General features: G+C 46.0%; 1 protein-coding gene and 1 pseudogene across 3 annotated transcripts in view; one reads left to right on the top strand and one right to left on the bottom strand.

Moving 5' to 3' along the window:
• Positions 1 to 991: 991 nt before the first annotated feature.
• The window catches only part of FKBP15 (FKBP prolyl isomerase family member 15), a 56,739-nt gene continuing 36,642 nt past the window's right edge, over positions 992 to 21,088 (bottom strand). The window contains exons 19-28 of one of the 2 annotated variants that reach the window (XM_080939983.1): positions 19,970 to 20,072; positions 12,997 to 13,168; positions 11,011 to 11,147; positions 8,357 to 8,512; positions 7,299 to 7,451; positions 6,343 to 6,462; positions 5,630 to 5,737; positions 4,680 to 5,398; positions 3,713 to 3,815; positions 992 to 1,606 (exon numbers count right to left, since the gene is read on the bottom strand). In XM_080939983.1, the coding sequence (XP_080796109.1) occupies positions 1,529 to 1,606; positions 3,713 to 3,815; positions 4,680 to 5,398; positions 5,630 to 5,737; positions 6,343 to 6,462; positions 7,299 to 7,451; positions 8,357 to 8,512; positions 11,011 to 11,147; positions 12,997 to 13,168; positions 19,970 to 20,072 (1,849 nt within the window). In that variant the 3' untranslated portion in view covers positions 992 to 1,528. The remainder of the gene's footprint in view (positions 1,607 to 3,712; positions 3,816 to 4,679; positions 5,399 to 5,629; positions 5,738 to 6,342; positions 6,463 to 7,298; positions 7,452 to 8,356; positions 8,513 to 11,010; positions 11,148 to 12,996; positions 13,169 to 19,969; positions 20,073 to 21,088) is intronic. The other variant, XM_080939984.1, reaches the window with a different exon arrangement.
• LOC308438667 (transcription initiation factor IIA subunit 2-like) lies at positions 9,225 to 9,977 on the top strand (annotated as a pseudogene). Its single transcript has 2 exons — positions 9,225 to 9,247; positions 9,648 to 9,977. The product of its transcript is annotated as a transcription initiation factor IIA subunit 2-like (transcript).

Below are 21,088 nucleotides of genomic sequence, written 5' to 3'. Positions count from 1 at the left end.
TGGCTCCTCCCCTCTTGCCAGTGACAGCCAAGGATGGTGGACAAGAGCTCAGCTCTTGATCAGCTGGGCAGGACCAGAACTCTTGTCCTGCTTGCTAACTATATAGCTGTGGGCAGGTTACTTTGCTCCTCTAAGCCCATTCTCTTCTCTGGACAATTGGGGTAACGGGGCAGGACAGCATTTGTTGCCTTTTTCGAGGCCCTGGGTTTGGTTTCCATAGACATGCGTGCAGGACAAGCACACATACATATCAAATAAAAAGTAATCTTTTAAAAGCTGGGGATAACTGTGTTTTGGAGTGAGTGGTGCTATATACAGACTGCCTCACTGCCATCTGCAGAAGACACTGATATCCACATTTTATAGAGGAGAAAACTTAGGCATGGTGGTCAAAGGAAGTTGTTTAGATAACTGTTTGCTATAGTCTTTCTCACTGACTCCTAGGCCTAAATATAGGAGACAGGCACAAAGCCTGCAAGGGTAATGGCCAGATGCAGGTGGAATTCAGGATACAATTTTACAAATATCTAAAATCATGGATCATTTTTGTTTAAAGTATTCTTTTTTTAAGACGGGCTGAATGGTCTTTGGAAGCTTCTAGAATAAGTAAGAGGCCACAAGTGTTTTCTCCCTGCTTTTTTGTAATAGTGTCGACCCCCAAGGGACGTCATAAGCAGCGAATATGAGGAATCCCCTCCCTGCCCTGCATGGCTCCTTAGCCCGTGGTACAGCCCGTAGAAATCAGTACAGGACTGGAGTGGCCTCAGATAACTACCGTCCCCACGCTTAGGCAGCTGTGGTGAGCTGGAACTTCAGCCATGTGACTCTTTGCAAGGCTTCAAATTCAAGGACAGGTGCCAACGGAAATATATCCCAGTGCATTTGTGCACATTACATGACCCAGTTACGACTCCCACCCTTAGGATCCCAAGGAGGAACATGACAGCCCTGGAAACCGGACTCAGTCTCTCCTCAAGAGCCCAAGCCAAGTTTTATTACAGATATTTATTTTAGTCTTGTTAGTTCCAAATACCCACTGACCTCTTTTATAAGATTTAAGGCAGAGATAGAAGATACATGTCCCAGAGCCCCAGGCTCGGCCAGCATGATCGATCTCTTGGTTCTCTGAGGAGGACCCTCCTGAGGGTACCGGCCCTGTCGAAGCAGCTCTCACGAGCCCTGGGAGGGCAGGAGGACTTCCAGGTCAACTTGAGAATGAATGATAAGAAAAAGCTCGGGAGAGATGGCAGAATGCTTGTGACTGGCTGCAGGTGACCCTCCCAGCCCTTCCTCCATGGTGGAGCCACTCACTGGGGGCTGTTGCGACACCAGTTCTGCAGACAGCCTCATGATCCTCTTCACCAGCTCAGGCGGGGCTCAGATGTCAGCTAACTTACACCTGAACCACTGTCCTCAGAATGTTCGCCAGGACCTCACCCTGAGGCTCACCTAGACCTGAGGCCAGCTGTGCAAAACCATGCTTAGGGAAGGGCTGGGAGAGAAGCCTGCATGTCTGCTTCCTAGGTCTTCACCCCAGCCAGCCAATGTCATCGTCATCATCATCATCTCCAAAAAGAGGGGTTGGGGGCGGGCGTCCCTTCATGCTCTGACAAAACAGGAAAGAGAGGTCAGTCCTCACTCATCCCTGCCCAGGTGACGTCCTGCCTAGGAGGGAAGTGTCTGCTCTGCCTCTGTCTGGAAAGGAGATGAACTGGAAGGACAGGTTTTATGGTCTGAGAACTGAGGCATTCAGATGAAGGTAGAACAGGCAGGCACAGAGACAAAAGACCAAGTTTACTTGGCTGATTTGTAGTTTATTTGTGAAACAAGTGTACTGACTGGACAGAGAGATAGGCCAACTTACACATTTCGTGTGAAAAGGAAGGGTCATTGAGGAAAGATGGGATCACAGAAAGAAACAGAAGCAAAGCAGCCTGGGACCAGAGAACAAGGGAAGATGGCAGTCATATCTGAAAGCCAGCTGTCACCTGAGGTGGCCAGTCAGACTCATAAAGATGTGTATGTAGAGGCAAACTCAAGTGAAGTATCCCAAGAGATTTTTTTTTTTTTAAGTCTGCAAAGGCAGGGCCCATGTTCTCTTTAATTCGGGAGTGGAATGAAGGGGCTCAAGTGTGCTAGGACCCAGACAAAGGCTACTGTGTTAAAGGTGCAAGTCCTCAGCTTGGTAGCGTTCAGAGATGGTGGGAACTTTGTTTTGATGGAACCCAGTAAGGTCTCAGATGATTAGGGATTGCCCTTAGAGGAGAGGGGAGCTCTGACGCTCCTCCCTCGGTCTTTCACTTCCTTCTCTCCTGCGTTTTCTCTACACGTCTTTCCACAAGCCTAACGGCAATGGAGTGAAGCCATCTTGAGTTAAAGCCTGTGAAACTGTGAGCCAAAATGCACACCCTGTCTCTATGCACTGCCTGTGTCAGGTGTCTGTGCCAGTAACAGAATGCTCACGAACGTCAGGAGCCATGCGGGAGAGAGACTCTCCTCCTCCTGAGCTTTCTGGTTTGCTAGGGCGACAACAGGGCTTGCGACTGCAGACAAGGGTAACACTGGACTAATCTCTGGGGCATTTTCTTCCCTGTGAGTGTCTGCTAAGCAGGGAGCTGGGCCAGGGGAAGACTGGGTCCATACTCTAGTCCATCTATCAGCAGACCTTACTTCTCTCCAGGCTACGCTAAGCAATCTTGAAAAGTGCCCATGCAGGACTTTGAAATGGTGGCCACAGCTTCTGTTTTGTTCCAGCCACGGGTCCACTTGGTGTTTACTCATCATATGACCCGAGTTACATTATTTAATCTCCCTGAGCCTTATCCCTCGGTTCTATAGGACATATCAGCGGAAGGTTAAATGAGGACATGGTTTTCTGAGAAACAGATTATTAGCTTGATGGGACTGACAGTATTCCCTTCAGTTTCCATGCAGAATGTGTAGTAGTGCTCTCAAACGCCAAGTTAATTCTTAGGAAGGCAGGCTAATAGGAGGAGGTGGTACACCTTCTGAAGGCAGGCAAGAGGAAAGGGCTGATTCTCCTGAGCTAGGTTCCAGGCACCACTGCCTTCTGGGAAAAGCAGAACACACTCCAGGTGAATGGTGCCACATTCGGTTTCAGAGTTCTGTCCTGGGATGGACTGAGTCTAATGCTCTTGTCTCCTCTACACACATTTCCTGACTGTGAAATTTCCATTACAGAGCCAAAATGGTCAAGTGTCAGATGCAAGCCTAGGCTCCAATCCCAGTTCTGTCAGCAACTTCCTTTATTGTCCCTGGCTCTCCTGCTCCCTAAGCTGAAGCTACACTGTCAACACTGAAGCCACCTGCTGCCCAGGGTGTTGAGAGGACAAACAGGCAGCAGACTGGAAGTGGGCCAGGTGAATGACCCTTCTGACCCATCTTTGTCTAGGGATAAGGAGACCCAACAAGCTGATCTTCAAAGTCCTTCCCACCTTCCCTCACCCCAAATGGGAATGATTCCCCAGGGCCCAGAGCTTACAGTACCCTCTTAAGGGTACAGTGGCCGCTGGCCATCCCCACCATGTTTACAGAGTTGTCCACTCTGAGCCCCAAGCTTACTCCCACAGGGTCCTGTACACAGAGTCCAGGAAATGAGCCACCAACAGACTCCTTTTCTCATCTCTGAACCTGCAGGGAAGAGCCCCCAGGTGGTTGTGTGAGGACTCAGCAGAGCCTGAGATTTCCTTACCACCTCATCTTCATCCTCCTCCTCCTCCTCAGGCTGGGCTGTGGGCCTCGGAACTTTCAGAGTTGCCCCTTTAAACAGCTCGTCCTCTTCATCCCCGGAGAGACTGAAGGGAAATCAAACCACGAATATGTTGCTGTTTCTGCCCGGGTCACAGTGCCCACCAACTTCAAGGGTCATGGCCTTGAAGTGAGACCCACTCATTTAACATCTTTCTCCTTACACTGTGCACCTGTTCCTCCAGAGAGCACGCCCTGTGCAATGGCTGCCACAATCCATTAGCCCTCTACAACCTACACTGAGTTAGCCCTCCATAGTTCATACCCTGCCTCATTCCCCTCATTACACTGTACGTCATTTACATCCGGTGTCAGCCCCTCCACGGTCTACAGTCAGCAGTTCCTAGAGCGAAGCAGTCGGCCTCCAGTCCTCTTCTGCTTAAACCCTTTTACCAGCTTTTCATGGTACTTGCAAAACAATCAAGCTTTAACGGTGACATGAAATACTGCATATCTTTTTTTTTCCATCTTCAGCTTGACTCCACTTGTCCCCTCCTGGCTCCATTTAGTTCCTTCCGGCATGCCCATCCCGAGAGCACCTGTGTGTGCTCCTCCCTCTGCCATCTTTTCCTTGTCAGTCTGGATGACTAGTCCTCCTTGAATCGCAGTTAAATGCTACTTTCTTAGCTGCATTCCCTTAGCACCCATTTTAACAGAATTCTCCCTCCTTATTCTCAGTGCTAGCAGTTTCTTTTTGTCATCACTTCACTGTGAGTACAAATTTGTCTTCCCCACTAGACTGCAAGTTCCTCAGACTCATAAACCACGCCGGCCTGGCCTACCACACTACATGGTGCCCACCTGCCAGAGAGCTGCTGATGAGAAAATGAATGAGTGCACCATTCCTGTCAGCCCTAGGAAGGAGAAACCACTTCCACAGATAGCCGTCTTTTGCCTGCTCAGATGCATACCTGCAGTGCTGAGAGTCCCGGCTGTGTCTGAGGGGTGCTCCTGCAGTTGCTGAAGCAAACTCTGTGTCCAACAATGTCTCACGGGGACCAGAGCTACTGACATCATCGGCTTGTTTGAGCTCAGGAGGCTGAGGTTCTTCTCCTGGGCTTTCAGACTCTAAGGCTGGTGGCTCTCCCTTCTCAGGGTCTGGAGTCAGTGGCGATCGCCTGGAGTTTTCTTGCAGCAGGCTATCTGCGGCTACTTCCCTGACATGTTCTTCTCCCAATAGGCTGTTGGGCTGCACTGTTCTCTGGCCAGCAGCAAATGTCTCCTCAGACTCAGAGTCTATAGTTACAGGTCCTGGAGGTTTAGGTGGGATTGAAGTCGGGGGCCCCAGGACTCTGTGTGCTGGGATGCCAACTGGCTCAGGTGGGAGAGAACTGTCTTTGTTTTGTAAGGGTACCTCTGCTTCTGAGGGCTCCCCTTTCCTTGTCTGTGCACCGTTCTCTGGCATGGGGAGAGCCTGCAGAGGCAGTGGGGTGGTCTCCCCTACAACCTGTTCTGACAGCATCTTGGGAGCCTCCTGTGTCTCCCCACTTGGGGTTGCTGGAGGCTTCACAGGAGTGGCAGGGCCTGGCTGCTCCAGGGAAGGTCTCAGAGGCCTCTCTTCCTCCTCCTCCTCACTGCCGCACTCTCCCTGCTCTTCCTCCTGATGGTTCAACAGCTGCAGAGTCACCATCTGTTCAAAAGCCAAGGACAAGCTGACACGCACAGGAAGGCAGCACGCACTGACAGGTCCTCAGAAGCACAGCTGCCACCTACCTCACATGACTATCTCTCCTGTGGGAAGAGGCTGGCCACACCCATCTGGACATATGTCAGGGGTTCCCATCCCTTAGTATGAGTGCTTAGAAGGTAGTTAAACAAAATGCCCATTCCAATGAACCAACTGGCGGCTTTGTGGACGTACCTTGATTGTATGCATGACGGTCCTCAGAATGGTCCTGCCATCGTAAGATTCCTCCAACTCAAACTCTCCCCTCAGTGACTGGAACACCTGGTTCATGATCTTCTTGACCTGTGCCACGATCAAAACTGCATGCTACTAAACTCAAGGCATTAAGTGATGCATGGAATTGCTGAGTCAGAACTCTAAGGAGGGACACAGATGCTCATGAATGGATGGACACATTGAGATCTGCCACCACAGAGAAAACAGTTTTCAGTAATGAACACTTTTTTATCTTAATTTCTTTTTATTCACTTTACATCCCGAACACAGCCCCGCCTCCCTCCTCTCTTCCCAGTGGGCCACCAACCAGGGAGACAAACATCTTTAACAGAAGGGCTAGCTATAAAAATTCCTCCATCAAGTGATGCTCATTTACTGATGTGATATCACTTCAACTATGGGTACCACCAAAATCTGTGTGGCCTTGAGCACAGGGATTAGTGGATGCTGGGTTCTGGGTGCAGCACTACCCGCCAAGCCCTCTCTATGACTTAAGGGCACTTTGCATGTCTGTCAAAGCTTCGGAGGAATAGTCTCTTAGGGCTTGCTACCAAAGTGTTAGATTCTAAAGAGTTAGTTTGTATCCCAGAAAGTGATGTAGCAGCACACTTGATAAGCACATTCACTGCCTCGCTGTATAGGTTTAGCTGCTCCTTTGCATGCCAGCTCACCTTCTCGGAAGGGTCAGCAGCAGCTCCGCCTGCAGGGGCCTGGGCCTTACTCTTCTCCGGTCGCTGCATGTGTTCATTCCGTTGGGTGAAGGCTGCAATCTGGGCCTGGAGGGCTAAGCACTGCAACGTGAACAGACAGGGTTGTGGAAATGCACAACTCCTGACCTCGCCTAGGTGTGCTAGGCCCAGCCTTGGTCCTCACTCCAGACCAGCTGATGCAGGTCACCCTACTTCCTTGACAATCAACTTTCAGCTCCATTCTAACACTCTGTCAAAGATACCTGACTTGTTCCCAATGAGGTCAAGAACATAATAAAAACGAAGGAGTGAGGATAATGGTAGTCACATACACACAAATATCCAGCAACCTATTCACCTCCAAGACTGCATCCAAGACCTCCACGTGAAAAGGGTTTAACTGGATAATGCAAGGAACCGCCCTTCAGACAAGGGGTTCCATAGCACATCCCCAAGTCCCTCCCCAATCTTTCTGACATGTAAGTATCCCACCAAAGCCCACACTCAACCCATCTACTTTACCACAGCTACTGTCCTTGGCTCTCCTCAAAAGTCACCTCCTTTGGGACTCCTTCCCAGCTCCAATAGGCACTTGCTCTCGGAGCACCTAATCTGTCTCTTTTGGGGGATTACATGATTCTTGAGGGCAGAGTCCTTGCGTGCTCTTTCACTGACACAGTGGCCAGAGCCAAACTGATGTTCAGCAAATATTTGCTTAATACACACAGGATCAAATAGCGAGAAACAAGTCCTGGAATACAGGCTTTTTTGTCTCTGGCCTACCACTGTATGCAAACATGTAAAAGACACCTGACTACAAGTTAGACTACCCTGGCTGTGTTTTCTAGCTATTTACACGACCTAGACTCAAAAGGCTGAACAAGCCCCCTACAGCCTTAGGGTCTCGTGTTATTAGGCTGACTTAGAGAAAGAGGAACCTCATCCTGCAGGCGAGACAGCTTCTGCTGGTAGGCATCCCTCTGTGCGCACACTTCCTGGTACTGCTGCAGGTGCTCATCTTTTGCAGAGGCCAAAAGATGCTCACACTTCGCCTCCCACTGGCTCTGCAGCTCAGCCTGTGCAAGAGACAGCTGCCAAGAGAAACAACAGCCATGTGTGGGGGGTGGAAGTTAGTTCCCATTACAACAAAGGAAGCCTATTCTCCATAGAATTTAAAGACCCTTGGCCCATTTAGGTAGAAAACAACTGTTGAAATGGTCTTAGTTACTGTGAAAATACCCTTTTTTTTCCTTCTTTGTCTCTATGTTGTGATATCAGGGTCTCTCACTGAACCTGGAGCTTAGCTGGCAGGCATCGAGCTCCGGTGACTCCTCTATCTCCTTTATAAGCGTGAGCACTACACCCAGCATTTTACTTGGATGCTGGAGATTCTAACTCAAATCCTCATGCTTGCTGTACCACGTCCAAAATAACTGCCCAAAATGGCAGAGCTGGAAACAAAGTCCTAAATAGGACTCTGCCTGGTAAACCTCTCTTTAGGCTTTCCTTTGGGGGTTTCTATTTACCAGGACCTCCCTTAATCTACCACCAAAGGCCAAGTGCCTCAAAGGCCACCTACTCCCCCAACAATCCAAATAGCCTGTATTAGCTCAAAGATCACCCTGCTGCCTGTCATATAAAGTTTGCTTGCTTTTCTACCATTTTGCTTCCCCCCCTCCAGTACCACTCCCAACCCCCCACCTGCGGAGACAGGTATGGTAGTTTGAGGCCCAGTAAACCTTTCTGTCTACCCACAGAGTGGGCCAGCTCGGTGGTGTCACCATACCTCACTTACACACAGCAATCACTCTTACCTACTCAGTCACATCCCCAGTCCCAAAGTAAGCAGGACTCAAACATGAAGAGGGGGATGCTGCGGGCTGTCAGGAACTCCATTATTCTCCCAGGTGTCTATAAGCCATCAGAAACATCTTCCCAAGGTAAGTGGAAGCTATCTGTCCTTCCCAAATTCCTTGTATTGCCAAGAGCCCATTACCTGCTCTGCAGCTGCTTGGTCTGTGGACACCCGAGCCTTTTTCAAGAGCTGCCGAAGTCTGTCCAGCTCCTCCTGGTGAGACTTGCGGATCTCGTCCATCTCCTCTTCCGCTTGGCAGCGCTCCTGAGCTGATTTCTTTTTCCTCTCTGAAAGGTTCTTAGGAACAAGAGAACTATCCTCAGCACCACTGATCAGTGTGGAGGGGTAGTGGTCAGTCCTCAGTGGGTCATCTCTAGGAACAGTTCCTTTGTAAGCAGCCCTCACACCTTTGAACTTTGCATCCCTGCTACAGAGATGAACTGTGGCTGGGAAAGGCAGACAATAAACTGCCGTTCTCTTAAAAGCTGGGCCAACATAACTTTAGTGTAGGTACAAGATGGCAGATACATCTGGCTGGCTGGTGGGAAAATAAATGGACATAGTTATAAAACCCTAAGTCATGGTCAAAGACTGAAAGGACAGTCACTGCTACAGTGTCACTGATATCATGTCTGCAATAAGAAAAACTGAAGACAGCCCAAGTCAGAAGAACTGCTAAAGCACAACAAAACCAAAGAGGACCTGGGTCCAGACCGTCAAATCCCACAGAGAAGCAGACCTGGTCTCAGCACTCCTATGGTAAGAGAGAGGTTGGAGACAAGAGCATCCTCGGACACTCACAGGCCAGCTCAGGACATGTCCAACAAGATGAAGGCAGGCCTGACACCTGAGGTTGTCCTCTGACTTTCGCACATGGATGTGCGTGCTGCTGCTTCCATAGCCTCTCTCTTCATTCACATGCACACACACAATAGTAATAGGAAAGAGATTTTGGTTTTGGTTTTTGTTTTTATTTTAATTTTTAGAGACAAGGTTTTACTATGTATTGATGGATGGCCTGGAGCTCATTATGTAGGAGGCTGGCCTTGAATTTAGACAGATTCACTAATTTCTGCCTCCTGAGTCCTGGGACTAAAGGCATGCACACACAGATCTTGTTTGTTTGTTTGTTTGTGAGACAAGGTCTCATTCTATAACCCTGGATGGCCTTAAACTCATTATATAAGTAAGACCAAGCTGACCTCAAACTCACAGAGATCCATGTGCCTCCAGAGTCCTGGGATTAAAGGCATGCACCATCATGTACAGTAAGTCTTAAAAAAAAATAAGAATAAAACAGGGCTGCGGTTTCCGCGGCTGAGGAGGTGGTCGCTGCAGGCTCCCTACCTGGCTCTGCTACCGCCGCGGCGGAAGCGCCTTCCCTCAGGACATCAATGTAAGCCTGAAGAAAAAGCAACCGTGTCCTCTTAAGCCATGCGTATCAGTTATACAGAAATACAACTTTGGGAAAGAGTCTTCTAGAGAGCCTTGATGAGCTCACACCGTCTCAGCGATCACCCCTCAGCTTGTCCTTCAGGCTCTACTTCAGTTTGATAAAGCTGTAAGTTCAGCATTGGCTCAGAGAGTCAGGAACACAGTCAATTCCAGGGGCTCTCTAAATACATACAGATCCTGTGACAATGTTTGGACTTTTGTATTGAATGATGTTGAATTCAGAGAGGTGACAGAACTTACTAAAGTGGATAAAGTGACAATTGTAGCCTGTGATGGTAAAAATACTGGCTCCACTACTACAGACTGAGTAGAGAAATTCGGCTTTTTCATGCCACCTTGTACTATTTTCATCACTTTTTAAAGAAAGATATAGAAGAGACTTTTTTATTTATTCTTACAGTGCAGAAATGACAGCACTGCACTATATATACTACCCAAGGGTCCCACAGAGAGAAGCATGTGGCTCTGTTCTCTTAAATGACCTTTAGTACACAGCATAAAGAAGTGTAACTTTTTTCTTAATGACAAATCAAAAGTCATTGCCTTCATAAGAATATTCTTCAATAAACTCATTTAAAACTAAAAAAAATAAGAATAAAATTTAAAAAGCATCAAGATGAAAAAATATTAGCAATGTTTATGACTGACAAAGAATTAGTGCTCTATATAGTTCTGTAGGAAAGAGGACAAAGAACTCCAAAAGAGAATTCACAGGAGTAATAGGAATGAAATATACGGGAGCTTTATGACTAAGCAGAATACATAGCAGCTGTGAATGGTGTTACACACCTTTAATCCCAGCACTCAGGGGGCAGAGGCAGCAGCTGGAGGCTAACCTGGTCTACATAACTCCAGGACAGCCAGAACTACCTAAGAAGACACTGTCTAAAGAGACCAAACACTCACACACAAACGAACCAATAAACAAATAGCTACTCAGTCTGAGGAAGCCCTCAGCAATTTGGAACGAAAAACTAGAAACATAAATATCCATTGATCCAGGACAGGTGAGCTGCATAGTGGGCTACAGTGTCCTCAACACTTCCAAAGGCATTTAATACGAGCTCAGCATTGTTTACAAATGCTATCAGCACATCTGTATATGGGGATATGTAATAACCAACTACCCTGAGGGTGGATACATTATGTGTAGTTGTTATTTATAAACTATACAATTAGAGAAGGAATTAAAAACAACTTTTTAATTTCATACTTTTCAGCATTGTTTGTACTTCTTCTAATACATTCATATTATAACAATTAAAAAAAAAACAAAATTGTTTACTAATCAGCTACACCTGGCACTTGGGTGAAAGAGAAACCTGGCTTTTGAAATGTACCTTTTCAAGGGACTCCTTCTCAGCACGGAGGTCAGTCAGCTCTTCCTCCAGGGATGTCACCTTGAGCTCCAGCTGCCTCCGGCTCTGCTTTTCACTTTTGAGTTTGGTCTGTGTTTGCTCAGAGGCTTCTCGAAGCTCTAGGAGAGAGAAGGGAGACGTGGCTGTAGAACCAGAGATACAGTGGACAGTGTGGCATCCAGACGCTCTGTCAAAGGCGCCTGCTTTCATCGTCAGTCCGGCCGCAAGAGCAAGTCTCCCCGACCTGCAGTAAGGATTAGCCAGCCCCGCGCTGACCGCTATCCATCCCTGTTAAACCTGAAAAGGATACCTTCTATACGCATACACCTCCTTCTGCACATGCAATGTGAGAGAATGTTCTGGTAGTCAGAGAGCACCTTCAACATCATCACTCATAGAATTCTATTCCCATCGTCATGTGATCACACAGTGTCTGTTGAGCAGGGCTCACTGCCTGGCTAAGACTCTCAACCTTCTTGGTAGCTAGGACATTTGACCAAGAATTTGCTTTCAAAATATTCCTTCTCAAATAAGGTTGGGGTGGGGGTTATCTTTTAATTTAATATACTAAAACTTGTTTGAAAACTGACTCTAGAAGGAACTGTCAGAAGGAACTGTCAGGAGAAACCACGGAAGCAGAAGTGATATTTTACTACATAGAAGCTACATAGAGTATTTGATCACACGCTGAACCCAAGGTTGCGTTACTGGAAAAAACTGTTTGTAGTTGTGATGTGACTTAGTCCTAGCACACACCTTTAATCCAAGAACTTTCTGCTTCAATATTGTAAACAGGATTAAATAAAGTCAACCAATGTCAAGAGGTGGAACAACCAACCAGTTAACAGTAAGTGAACACAGGATTATTAAGAAAAAAGAGCAAGCAACCAGTTGACAGGAAGTGAACACAGGATTATTAAGGAGTGTTCACTTAACACTCCCTCATGTATAAGTAAGTAGGGAGTAAGAGGGAGTCAGGAGGATGAATAGAGATGCACAGGAAGTAGAAGGAGGGACACTGATTTTGAAGATTTTTTGAGACAGCTTGAGAGGAGCATTCATTCTGGGACTTCCGGCTGAGGAGGAAGGTCAGCTAGGTGCTTTCTCTGCCCCTCTGAGCTAGCAGGCTTTTCCCCAGCCTGGTTAAATCGCGACCGATTGAGATCTTGTTAAAAACCATCCATCCACTTTGCTGCAGCCGCCTCTTCCCCTGCCCATTGGTCCCAGTTGCCTTCCACACAGGTTTCTGTCTACGGAGACCTGCGTGAGCGTACCGACACTCACAAGCTTCTAGCTACCCACTATGTCTTTGTTTCTACCCTGTGCCAAGCGCTGGAGTGCCCTTTGTATGGAGGAAAGGATTTTACAAGGAGTAACTCACTGTGCTTGCCCTTCAGGAGCTTGTTGTGTTCTAGAGGGAAGAATAGACTTATAAACGATGCTTATCAAAGGCCATTTTGATGAACAGAATGACGCACTAGGAGATAAGGGATTTAAAGAAAGCTCAGGTGGTCTGGAAAAGGCTGGGGAAGCGTACAAGGCAGATTTTTAGAGAGGACTGGAGATACTATGATGGTGAGCATGCCAAGTGAGCACACCCCTCTAAACATGATGAAAGCAAAACAGAGTGGGCGGGAGAGCAGTCAGCAGGACTGTGGTACGGCAGAGCTCCAGAGTCCACACTGGGGCACTGCGACCCACTCTCCAGGAAGGAGCAGACCTCAGCAGGAAGTCATGAGTCAGTGCTTCCTCAAACAGAAAAACAGTGCGACTCATCAAGTACAGCTAAACTGAGGGAGGCCGCCTTCCTGTCTATGTAAAACAATCGAGTAATCTTTCTACCAGTCCCCCTTGATGCTCAGCCCTTCATGAGTGCCATGAACAGTATGCCAAAGGGACTGACAGGAAGGACGCCATTTAACTTAAGCTTAGATGGCATCATGCTGGCATTCTCCTCTGAGGGCTTACCTGAGAGGTCAGCCTGGAGCTTGGTGACTTGGCCCCTGAGAAGATCTGTCTCCTTCAAGTTTTCTGTCAGTTGCAACTGCAGCTCTGTCTCCTTCTTCTGGTGAGCGGTCATTTTCAGCTGCAGGTGAGAGACTTGTGCAGTGGCTGCTGCCAACTCCTCTGTCACCTTGGCCTGGACGGTGACAAAGAGTGACATCACTTTAGACATAGACATTCCAAGTGCTGGTTCCACCTCCTGTGACTCTAAGCTGATGGGACTGGTAGAGAGGAAGGAGGAAAGGATGCCTTCCACCTGCATGGGGCTAGAATCAGCCTTGAAAGAACACAAGGGCTCAGATTGAACTCTGCTGCACAAGTGTGTTCTTAGTAAATACTCCTCAAGCCAGTGTGGTGATACACAGCTGAAATCCCAGCACTTGGGAGGCTGAGGCAGGAGGATAGGAAGTTCCCACAAGCCTTTTTTATGTAACAAAACTGTTTCAAGAACCAAGTACTATGAGAGATGACAAAAGTTTGTTTCAAGGCTGTTCAATGCAGCATTAAGTTGTAACAGAATGCAAAGTAACACAAAACCTGTGTGCTATCTACAGTACATTTAACAGAACACTCAGGGGCATGGAAGATAGCTGCAACCTACTGCTAAATGAAGAATATAAGTAGATTATATAAAATACTATGTTGAATATTATTCTGTTTTTGTAACAAGTCTGTATCTAAAGGAAAGAGCTTGCAGGCTTTTTGCACCAATAGCCAATCTAGAGAGAATCTGAGTGCTTTCTACTTTCTTCTTGCTGGTTGGATTATTTTTACATGAATCTTTCAAAATGATTTCTCACTAATTGTTCTTTTAAAAAATAATGTTCTACTGCTGAATTTTTAAAAAGACCTTAAAAAGTAAACAGTGACAAGCTCCCACGTTACCCAGTTCTGTCTTGCCTCATATTGATAACCAGAGAAACATTTTTTTTCAGGAGCTGGTAAGACAGCTCAATGAGTAAAGATGCCTGTTGCCAAGAGCGACAACCTGAGTTTGATTTCCAGGACTCACATGGTGGGAAGAGAAAACTGATACTGGAAAGTTGACCTCCACATGTGCACTGTAGTAAATGCATGCCACACACACACACACACACACACACACACACAAAATAAATAAATAAATAAATAAAAACGTAGCAAAAGACATATGTGTTCAAGTTCCCATTTATATAAAGTGATTATATCCACACTGAGTCTTCACAGATGCCAGAGAAGACAGCAGATAAGTTATACATTCTTTGATAGTATATATGGGTCTTCTCCCCTCTCTCTGTTTTAAAAATGTGAATCATATTCTAGTGTGTAGAGGTGAGGTAGTTTATTCTGTATTGTAGCACACAGGGAGTGTTTCTGGCCTTTCCCATTACCAGTGAGCATCTTAGATGCATTACATGCAATGTGCAATGATCCCCTCTGTATGCAAGAGCCTTTTAGGACATTTCTAGATGCAGACCTGCTAGATCAGAGTAAACCCACGTGCCATTTTGTATGTTATTGCTTTTCCTTCATCAGCTATTCCACAAGTTTCATCACCCACTGCCAAAGCTGCAGCCAAGCTGACGAGAATGGCATTTGTGCCAGTCTCTAACACTGCTATGCGAGACAAGGACCAGCTTGAGCTTGTGTCCTCAGGGAACACATGAAGGCGAGAGGACTGAAAACTCTCACATGGTGCTCTGAGCACTAGAGATGACAACGGCAGTGTGGGGATGCTCGGAGGGATCAGGTTTGTGTCTGCGTTGTGACTCCCCTATGCCATGATTCCCTCTACATCGGCACATTCCTCTGTCTGTAGCTCCTGATGTTAGTCACTGTGCACACCTGTTTTTACAGATTTATTGCTGGGACTGAGGATGTACCTCAGTAGTGGGACACTTGTCTAGCATCTACTAGGCCCTAATTCAAGCCCTAGAATCACATACACAAAAACTTATTTACTCCTTGCCCCAAGTATTTTTTATCAACTTTAAAGTCTAGTATTTTGACTCCCCTAAAGGTAAAGGAAATGAAACAAAAGTGTGTATGACCTAAAAATAAATAGGTCATGAGTCCATGAGTGTAAGTGACCTTTACAGAAAGTGCTAGGCTTGGGTACCCATGGTCCCCATAGACTCCTGTGTTTGAGTGCTTGGCCCAGAGGGAATAGTGTCATGGGGGGGTGTGGCCTTAATGAAATAGGTGTGGCCTTGTTGGAGGAAATGTCTCACTGTGGGGACAGGCTTTGAGGTCTCAAAAACTCAAGTCAACTGTCTCCTGCTGCTTTTGGATCCAGATGTAGAGCTCTTGGCTCCTCCAGCACCATGTCTGCCTGCACACTGCCATGCTTCCCACCATGATGATAATGGACTGAGCCCCTGAACCTGGAAGCCAGCCTAGTTAAATGTTGTCCTTTATAAGAACTCCTATGGTCTATGAAGCTCAAGAAGAAGGAAGACCAAAATGTGGATGCTTCAGTCCTTCTTAGAAGGGAGAACAAAATACTCACGGGAGGAAATACAGGGACAAAGAGTGGCGCACGGACTGAGGGAAAGGTCATCCAGAGCCTGCCCTACCTGGGGATTCATCCCGTATGCAGCCACCAAACCCAGTCACTACTGCTGAAGACAAGAAGTGCTTGTTGACAGGAGGATGCTTGCAGCTAACCATCAGACTGAGCACGGGGTCCCCAATGGAGGAGTTAGAGAAAGGACTGAAGGAGCTGAAGGGGTTTGCATCCCCACAGGAAAAATGATACCAACCAACCAGATCGCCCAGAGCTCCCAGGGACTAAAACACCAACCAATGAGTACACATGGAGGGACCCATGGCTCCAGCCTCATATGCAGCAGAGAATGGCATTGTCTGGCATCAATAGGAGAAGCCCTTGGTCCTCTGAAGGCTCGTTTCCCCATTGTAGGGGAATGTCAGGGCATTGAGGGAGTGGGTGAGTGGGAGTGAGAACATTTTCATAGAAGTAGAGGGATGGGGAATGAAAGAGGGGGGATAGGGGATAACATTTGAAATGTAAATTCATAAAATATCCAATAAAAAAATCCTTAAAAAAAAAAGACCATTATTTTTATCTAGAATCTACACAGTGGGCTTCATCTTCCTAACACAGAATAAAGAATAAAGTTTACTTGCTATTCTGCTCCACACAGCTCATGAAAACTGAACTAACATAGAACTCAGACAGCTTTGAACCTCTATGTAGCTTAGGGAGTTCACTAATTAGAGCAGAGCCCCTATCAAGACCTTAAAGACACCTCTTGTCCAAAAGGGCAGAGTAGGAGACTCTCAAAAGTGCTTCCCCACAATTTCTTTTAAAGTGGCTTCTCATTACTTACCCCAGACTGGCCTCAAGTTAATGATCCTCTTACCCCAGCCGAAGCGCTAGGATTGCAGGCGTGCACTACTATGATCAGCCTCAAACATTTTTATCTCAGATTTGTAGCCTAGAAGGGCCTATTACAGAAGCATAGAAATACTCCCACACAAACACATGCACATACCCAAAGACAACAATATTAACCAAGGTTATCTTTAGTAGAAGGACTACAGGTGGTTTATATGCTATGGTTTTTTATTAGAATAAACAGATCCAACTTTGGTAAGTTAGAAAAGAGTACTTGTCACTATGTGTGTGTTTGTAGCTCTGATTCCTACTCTGCAACAATGTCCACTGTTGAGGTAGGGAGCTGGGAAACCAAGCAAGGATTCAAAGGCAGGAAAGCAGCATCAGAGAGACAGCACTCTGCTGTGAGAGGATGGGGCTGAACCTGTCTACCTTCTGGGCCTTGCTTCGTTCTTTTGAAAGTAGTTAGCTCAGTCCTCTAACGGGCCTTACCCTCCGGATCGTGCCTTTATAGGAAACTGGTTCTTACCCAATCTCACTTACCCAGTACTCCTTGAACACTTAACCGTGTTTTTCTGAGCAATGCTTGCCTCCCGAAGGAAACTGCTTATCTCCCTTTAAGAGAGATCACAGGAAGAGTGCTAAAGTAAATTAAAGCTGGTGCACACCTTCAATACCAGCACTCTAAGAGGCAGGGACAGGCACATTGTAAGTTCATGGTTAGTTTCAGACTAGACAGTACTACATAGAAACACCCTGTCTCAAACAACAGTTTTTTGTCTTTTTTTTGTTGTTGTTTTGTTTTGTTTTGTTTTTAAGTAAATCATCCAGGGATAGTAGTATACATCTGTAATTCCAACACCTAGAAAACCGAAAAGGAGGCTTGAGAGTCTGAGGCTAGCCTGGGCTACATACCAAAACTCAGTCTGAACAAACCTGGGCTACACAGTGAGAACCTACACAAATAAATAAGAAAATACAACTACCAGGGTACAGTTAAAGTGTAAACTGTCTCACTAAAATAACATTAATGAATGGAATCCACAGTACCCTAGTCATCAGCTGGGAGGTTACCTGGAGCAAACCTAGACTCTAGAGGGCACCAGGCAGGTGTGAGCTTCAGTTCTGCCCTTGATCTACCCTGCTGTTTAGTTATTACACACAGGACACCCGCTGGGCTTGGTGCCAGACACCTGTGGAGTTGTAAAATGCAAAACCGCAAGTGGATTGACAAGCTTGGTAAACTCTGACTGACTCGTGGGCCAAATTGAACCACTACTTGTTTGGGAGAATAAAGTTTTATTGGAACACACTTGTGAATACATATACATACAACAGTGACATCGAACATGGAGGTCGCATGTTGAACCTAAGTAAAAACAAAAGTATCCAGATGCCATATCCAGAGACTATGACAAGAGAGGTGACTCATATACCTGGGTAGGTACTGGAATACAGGAGAGCTCTGGGAAAGTTTTATCTTGGCTGCATATAGTAAGTTAGAATCCCAGAAGATGAGGCTTCAAAATATATAGTTCTGATCACGTTTCCCAGGAGATTCTGAGGTAGCTACATCACTGTTGGGACATCCCTGGTCTATAGAACATGTTATAGTTATTTTATCCCTGAATAGTCACAATAAGGATAAACAGTATATCTGGGTTACCCCCGCAGGCCTGTAGTAGGAGAGAAAAAGGAAAGGGAGAGGAAAAACAAAAATAAAACTGGAGACAGGAGACACACTCATAAGGCAGATTGTGGAGAACACTGAAGCACCAGGCTGTTGATGGTGACCAGGCTGTTAGTAGGAAGCCCCAACAATGCGTGAAGTAGCAGTGGGAAAGAAACAGTGACAGAACAGGAGGAGGCTGTGCAGGGCAAGGCCCAGCTCACTTGACATACATGGCTGCCTTAATTACTGTTCTATTGCTGTTAAGACACCATGACCAAGGCAACTTAGACGGGAAAAAGCATTTCACTGAGGGCTTCCTCACAGCTTCAGAGTATTAGGCCCTAACCATTAGGTAAGGAGCATGGTGGCAGGCAGACAGGCATGGTACTGGAGCAGTGGCTGAGAAGTAACATCTGTAACAAGTTACAGGCAGAGAGAGTAAGATCGGGCTTGCTGTGGGCATTTGAAACCTCTAAGCTTGCCCCCTAGTTACACAACTCCTCTAATAAGGCCCCACCCTCTAATTCTTCCTAAATAGTCCATCAACTGAGAACCAAACATTTAAATATATGATCGGGGCCTATGGGGTCCATTTTCATTCAAACCACCAAACAGACATTACTAACTGCAAATTATGGTTAAGCAAAGACAAGATCGCTTAAACCACAAGTAAGAAACCCTTATTGTCAGAGTACAAGAAAGCACATCAACACAAGTTACAGTGCTCACTCTGTTCAGTTTTGCTTAAAATTTCACAAAAAAATACAGCATAAAGAGCAAAGGTTTCCCAGCTGAAAGGTGATAACCCAAATAAGAAGGAATCTGTTCTGGACAGCGTCCAGCAGACAACAAGAAGGAAATGGGCTCCAGAATTAGTTGACCCCAATCCAAGACTCACTAGCACATTTTGTGGTGCTCTTCAAAGTAGGTTAAAATTTGTACACCTGCAAGGACTAAAGTCACAGTAACTCGTCACCTCCGCCTTTCCTTGTTTGTTTGTTTATTGTGGCAGGGGCTTGTGTAGCTCAAATTTTGGCTCCAAACTTTCTGCCTAACAGAGAACGATTCTGAACTCCTGATACTCCTGCGTCTACACCGCATGCTCTAGGACTAAAGCGCCTGTCACTATATCCAACTCTTACTATTATCTTTCTGTTTTGTTTCACTGTGCAACCTCGACTAGCCTAGAATTTGCAGTGTAGACCAGGCTGGCCTTGAGTTCACAGAGATCATTTTGCTTCTTTATCTCAAACGACAGGACTAAAGGTGTACGGCATTTTATTCTTTAAGGCAATGCCTCACTGTATAGTGCAGCCTGGCCTGGCATTTGCTACATATCTCAGGATGGACTCGTAGCAAACCTCTTGGCCTGGGATTGCATGCACCACCTGTCTGGCTCCAAAGAAGCACTTTAAATACTTTCCTCAGACCAAAATGAATAACATACTAAACACAGACAAAGGAGCAAGTTAGTCTTAAACTCCACTAAGAACATATACATTTGTTACATGGCAGAATAGAAATTTTCTTTTGATTCTGTCAAAAGAAAAAATTTAGCTTGTAATCTATAAGAATCTCATCATTATCCAATTATTAAGACAGGTAATTGGATGTTTTTCCTTCTTACTATGTAGCTCAGGTCACCCTTGAACTACAGATTCTCCTGCCTCTGCCTGGCAGAAGCTGGGGTTACAGGAATGAAACAGCACCCCTAATTCAATCATTGTTTTTGAGTTAACTTATTGCAAAACATTTAGTAAAACAGATCTAGAGGTGATTAATACATCAAATCTGCTGGAGGATTTTCGGGTCTCTTCCTAAAGATGGCAAATACTGTGCTGTACAGAAACTGGGAAGTTCATATGTAGGACTATTCCACACCTCAATGCATCCTGACCTGGGCCTTCCTCGGCCCAGTGATTTTTTACCTTCTCTTGTTCAGCATGCAATATTCTTGCCTGTGTGTTTTCTGTGGCTGTTTGAAGGGAGTTGTTCCTCTTCTCCATCATCAGGTTACTCTGCTCAACGTACCTGAGACAGAAATAAGGCAAAGAAAATGTTCACAAAGCACTGAATGTTTGACTGGCACAAGACCCTCAGCTCTCCCAACATTGCTCTATACCTTCATTAGCAACAATCTGAAAGGAAGTGGTGAGAAGGCTCCCATGTTAAGGGCCTTTGACATTTCTGAAGAGGACCTGGGTTTAGTTCCCAGCATCCACATGGTAGCTCACAACCATCTGTAACTCTAGTTCCAGGGGATCCAGCTCCCTCTCCCAGGGCACTGCACACACATGATGCAGATCCAAATATCCATACATTTTTTTTTTAATTTTAAAAAAACCAAAACAATAATCTAAAATCACATTACTTTCCTGAGACCTGCAAATTAACCAAGCTATCTGCAGTGACAAAGGAAGGAGGTAGCAACCTGGGCCACAGATGACACTCTCTGCACAATGAAGGGAGACACTCACAGGGTGCATGTTAATGGAAGATGGAGACAAGGAAGGGGGAGTAAAAAAAGAATCAATTCTTCCAGTCCTCCCATGTGAGAGGCAAAAACACTGGACAAGAGAAACACAGGGAAAATAACTTTTCCAAGCAAAATTCTGAATTGAGACTAGTTCTGCTTACCAGAAGGATCCACTGAAAGCTATAAAATGTGCTTTATGAAATCAATGATGCTCGTCTGAGCTCTCATTGACAAAACAGCCCACACAGAAAAGAGGGGAGAGGACACAATCTTCTACCTAACACCATTTTCAGAGAAAGCTAGGCCTGCAGACATACACAAAACATCCAAGGCACACAATACATGAAGTGCAGGGCTGAAAGTCAACCACAACCACCTGAGCATTTTCTACTGAAGGAAGAACTAGTAATTCACACAATGAGCAGAAACAGAAATACATGGGTTGGGGAACAGGTTGCAGCTCAGAGTATTCTATAGTCAGTATGTGCACGGTGCTTGGGCTCAAAAAACAAAAAAGTGTAGAAAAGAGAACTGTAATTAATATGCTGCCCTCAGTGATGTGTATTACAGT

The sequence above is a fragment of the Micromys minutus genome (genome assembly GCF_963924665.1).
Source record: "Micromys minutus genome assembly, chromosome: 28".
NCBI lineage: Eukaryota > Metazoa > Chordata > Mammalia > Rodentia > Muridae > Micromys > Micromys minutus.
This window is presented reverse-complemented; position numbering and strand designations above follow the sequence as displayed.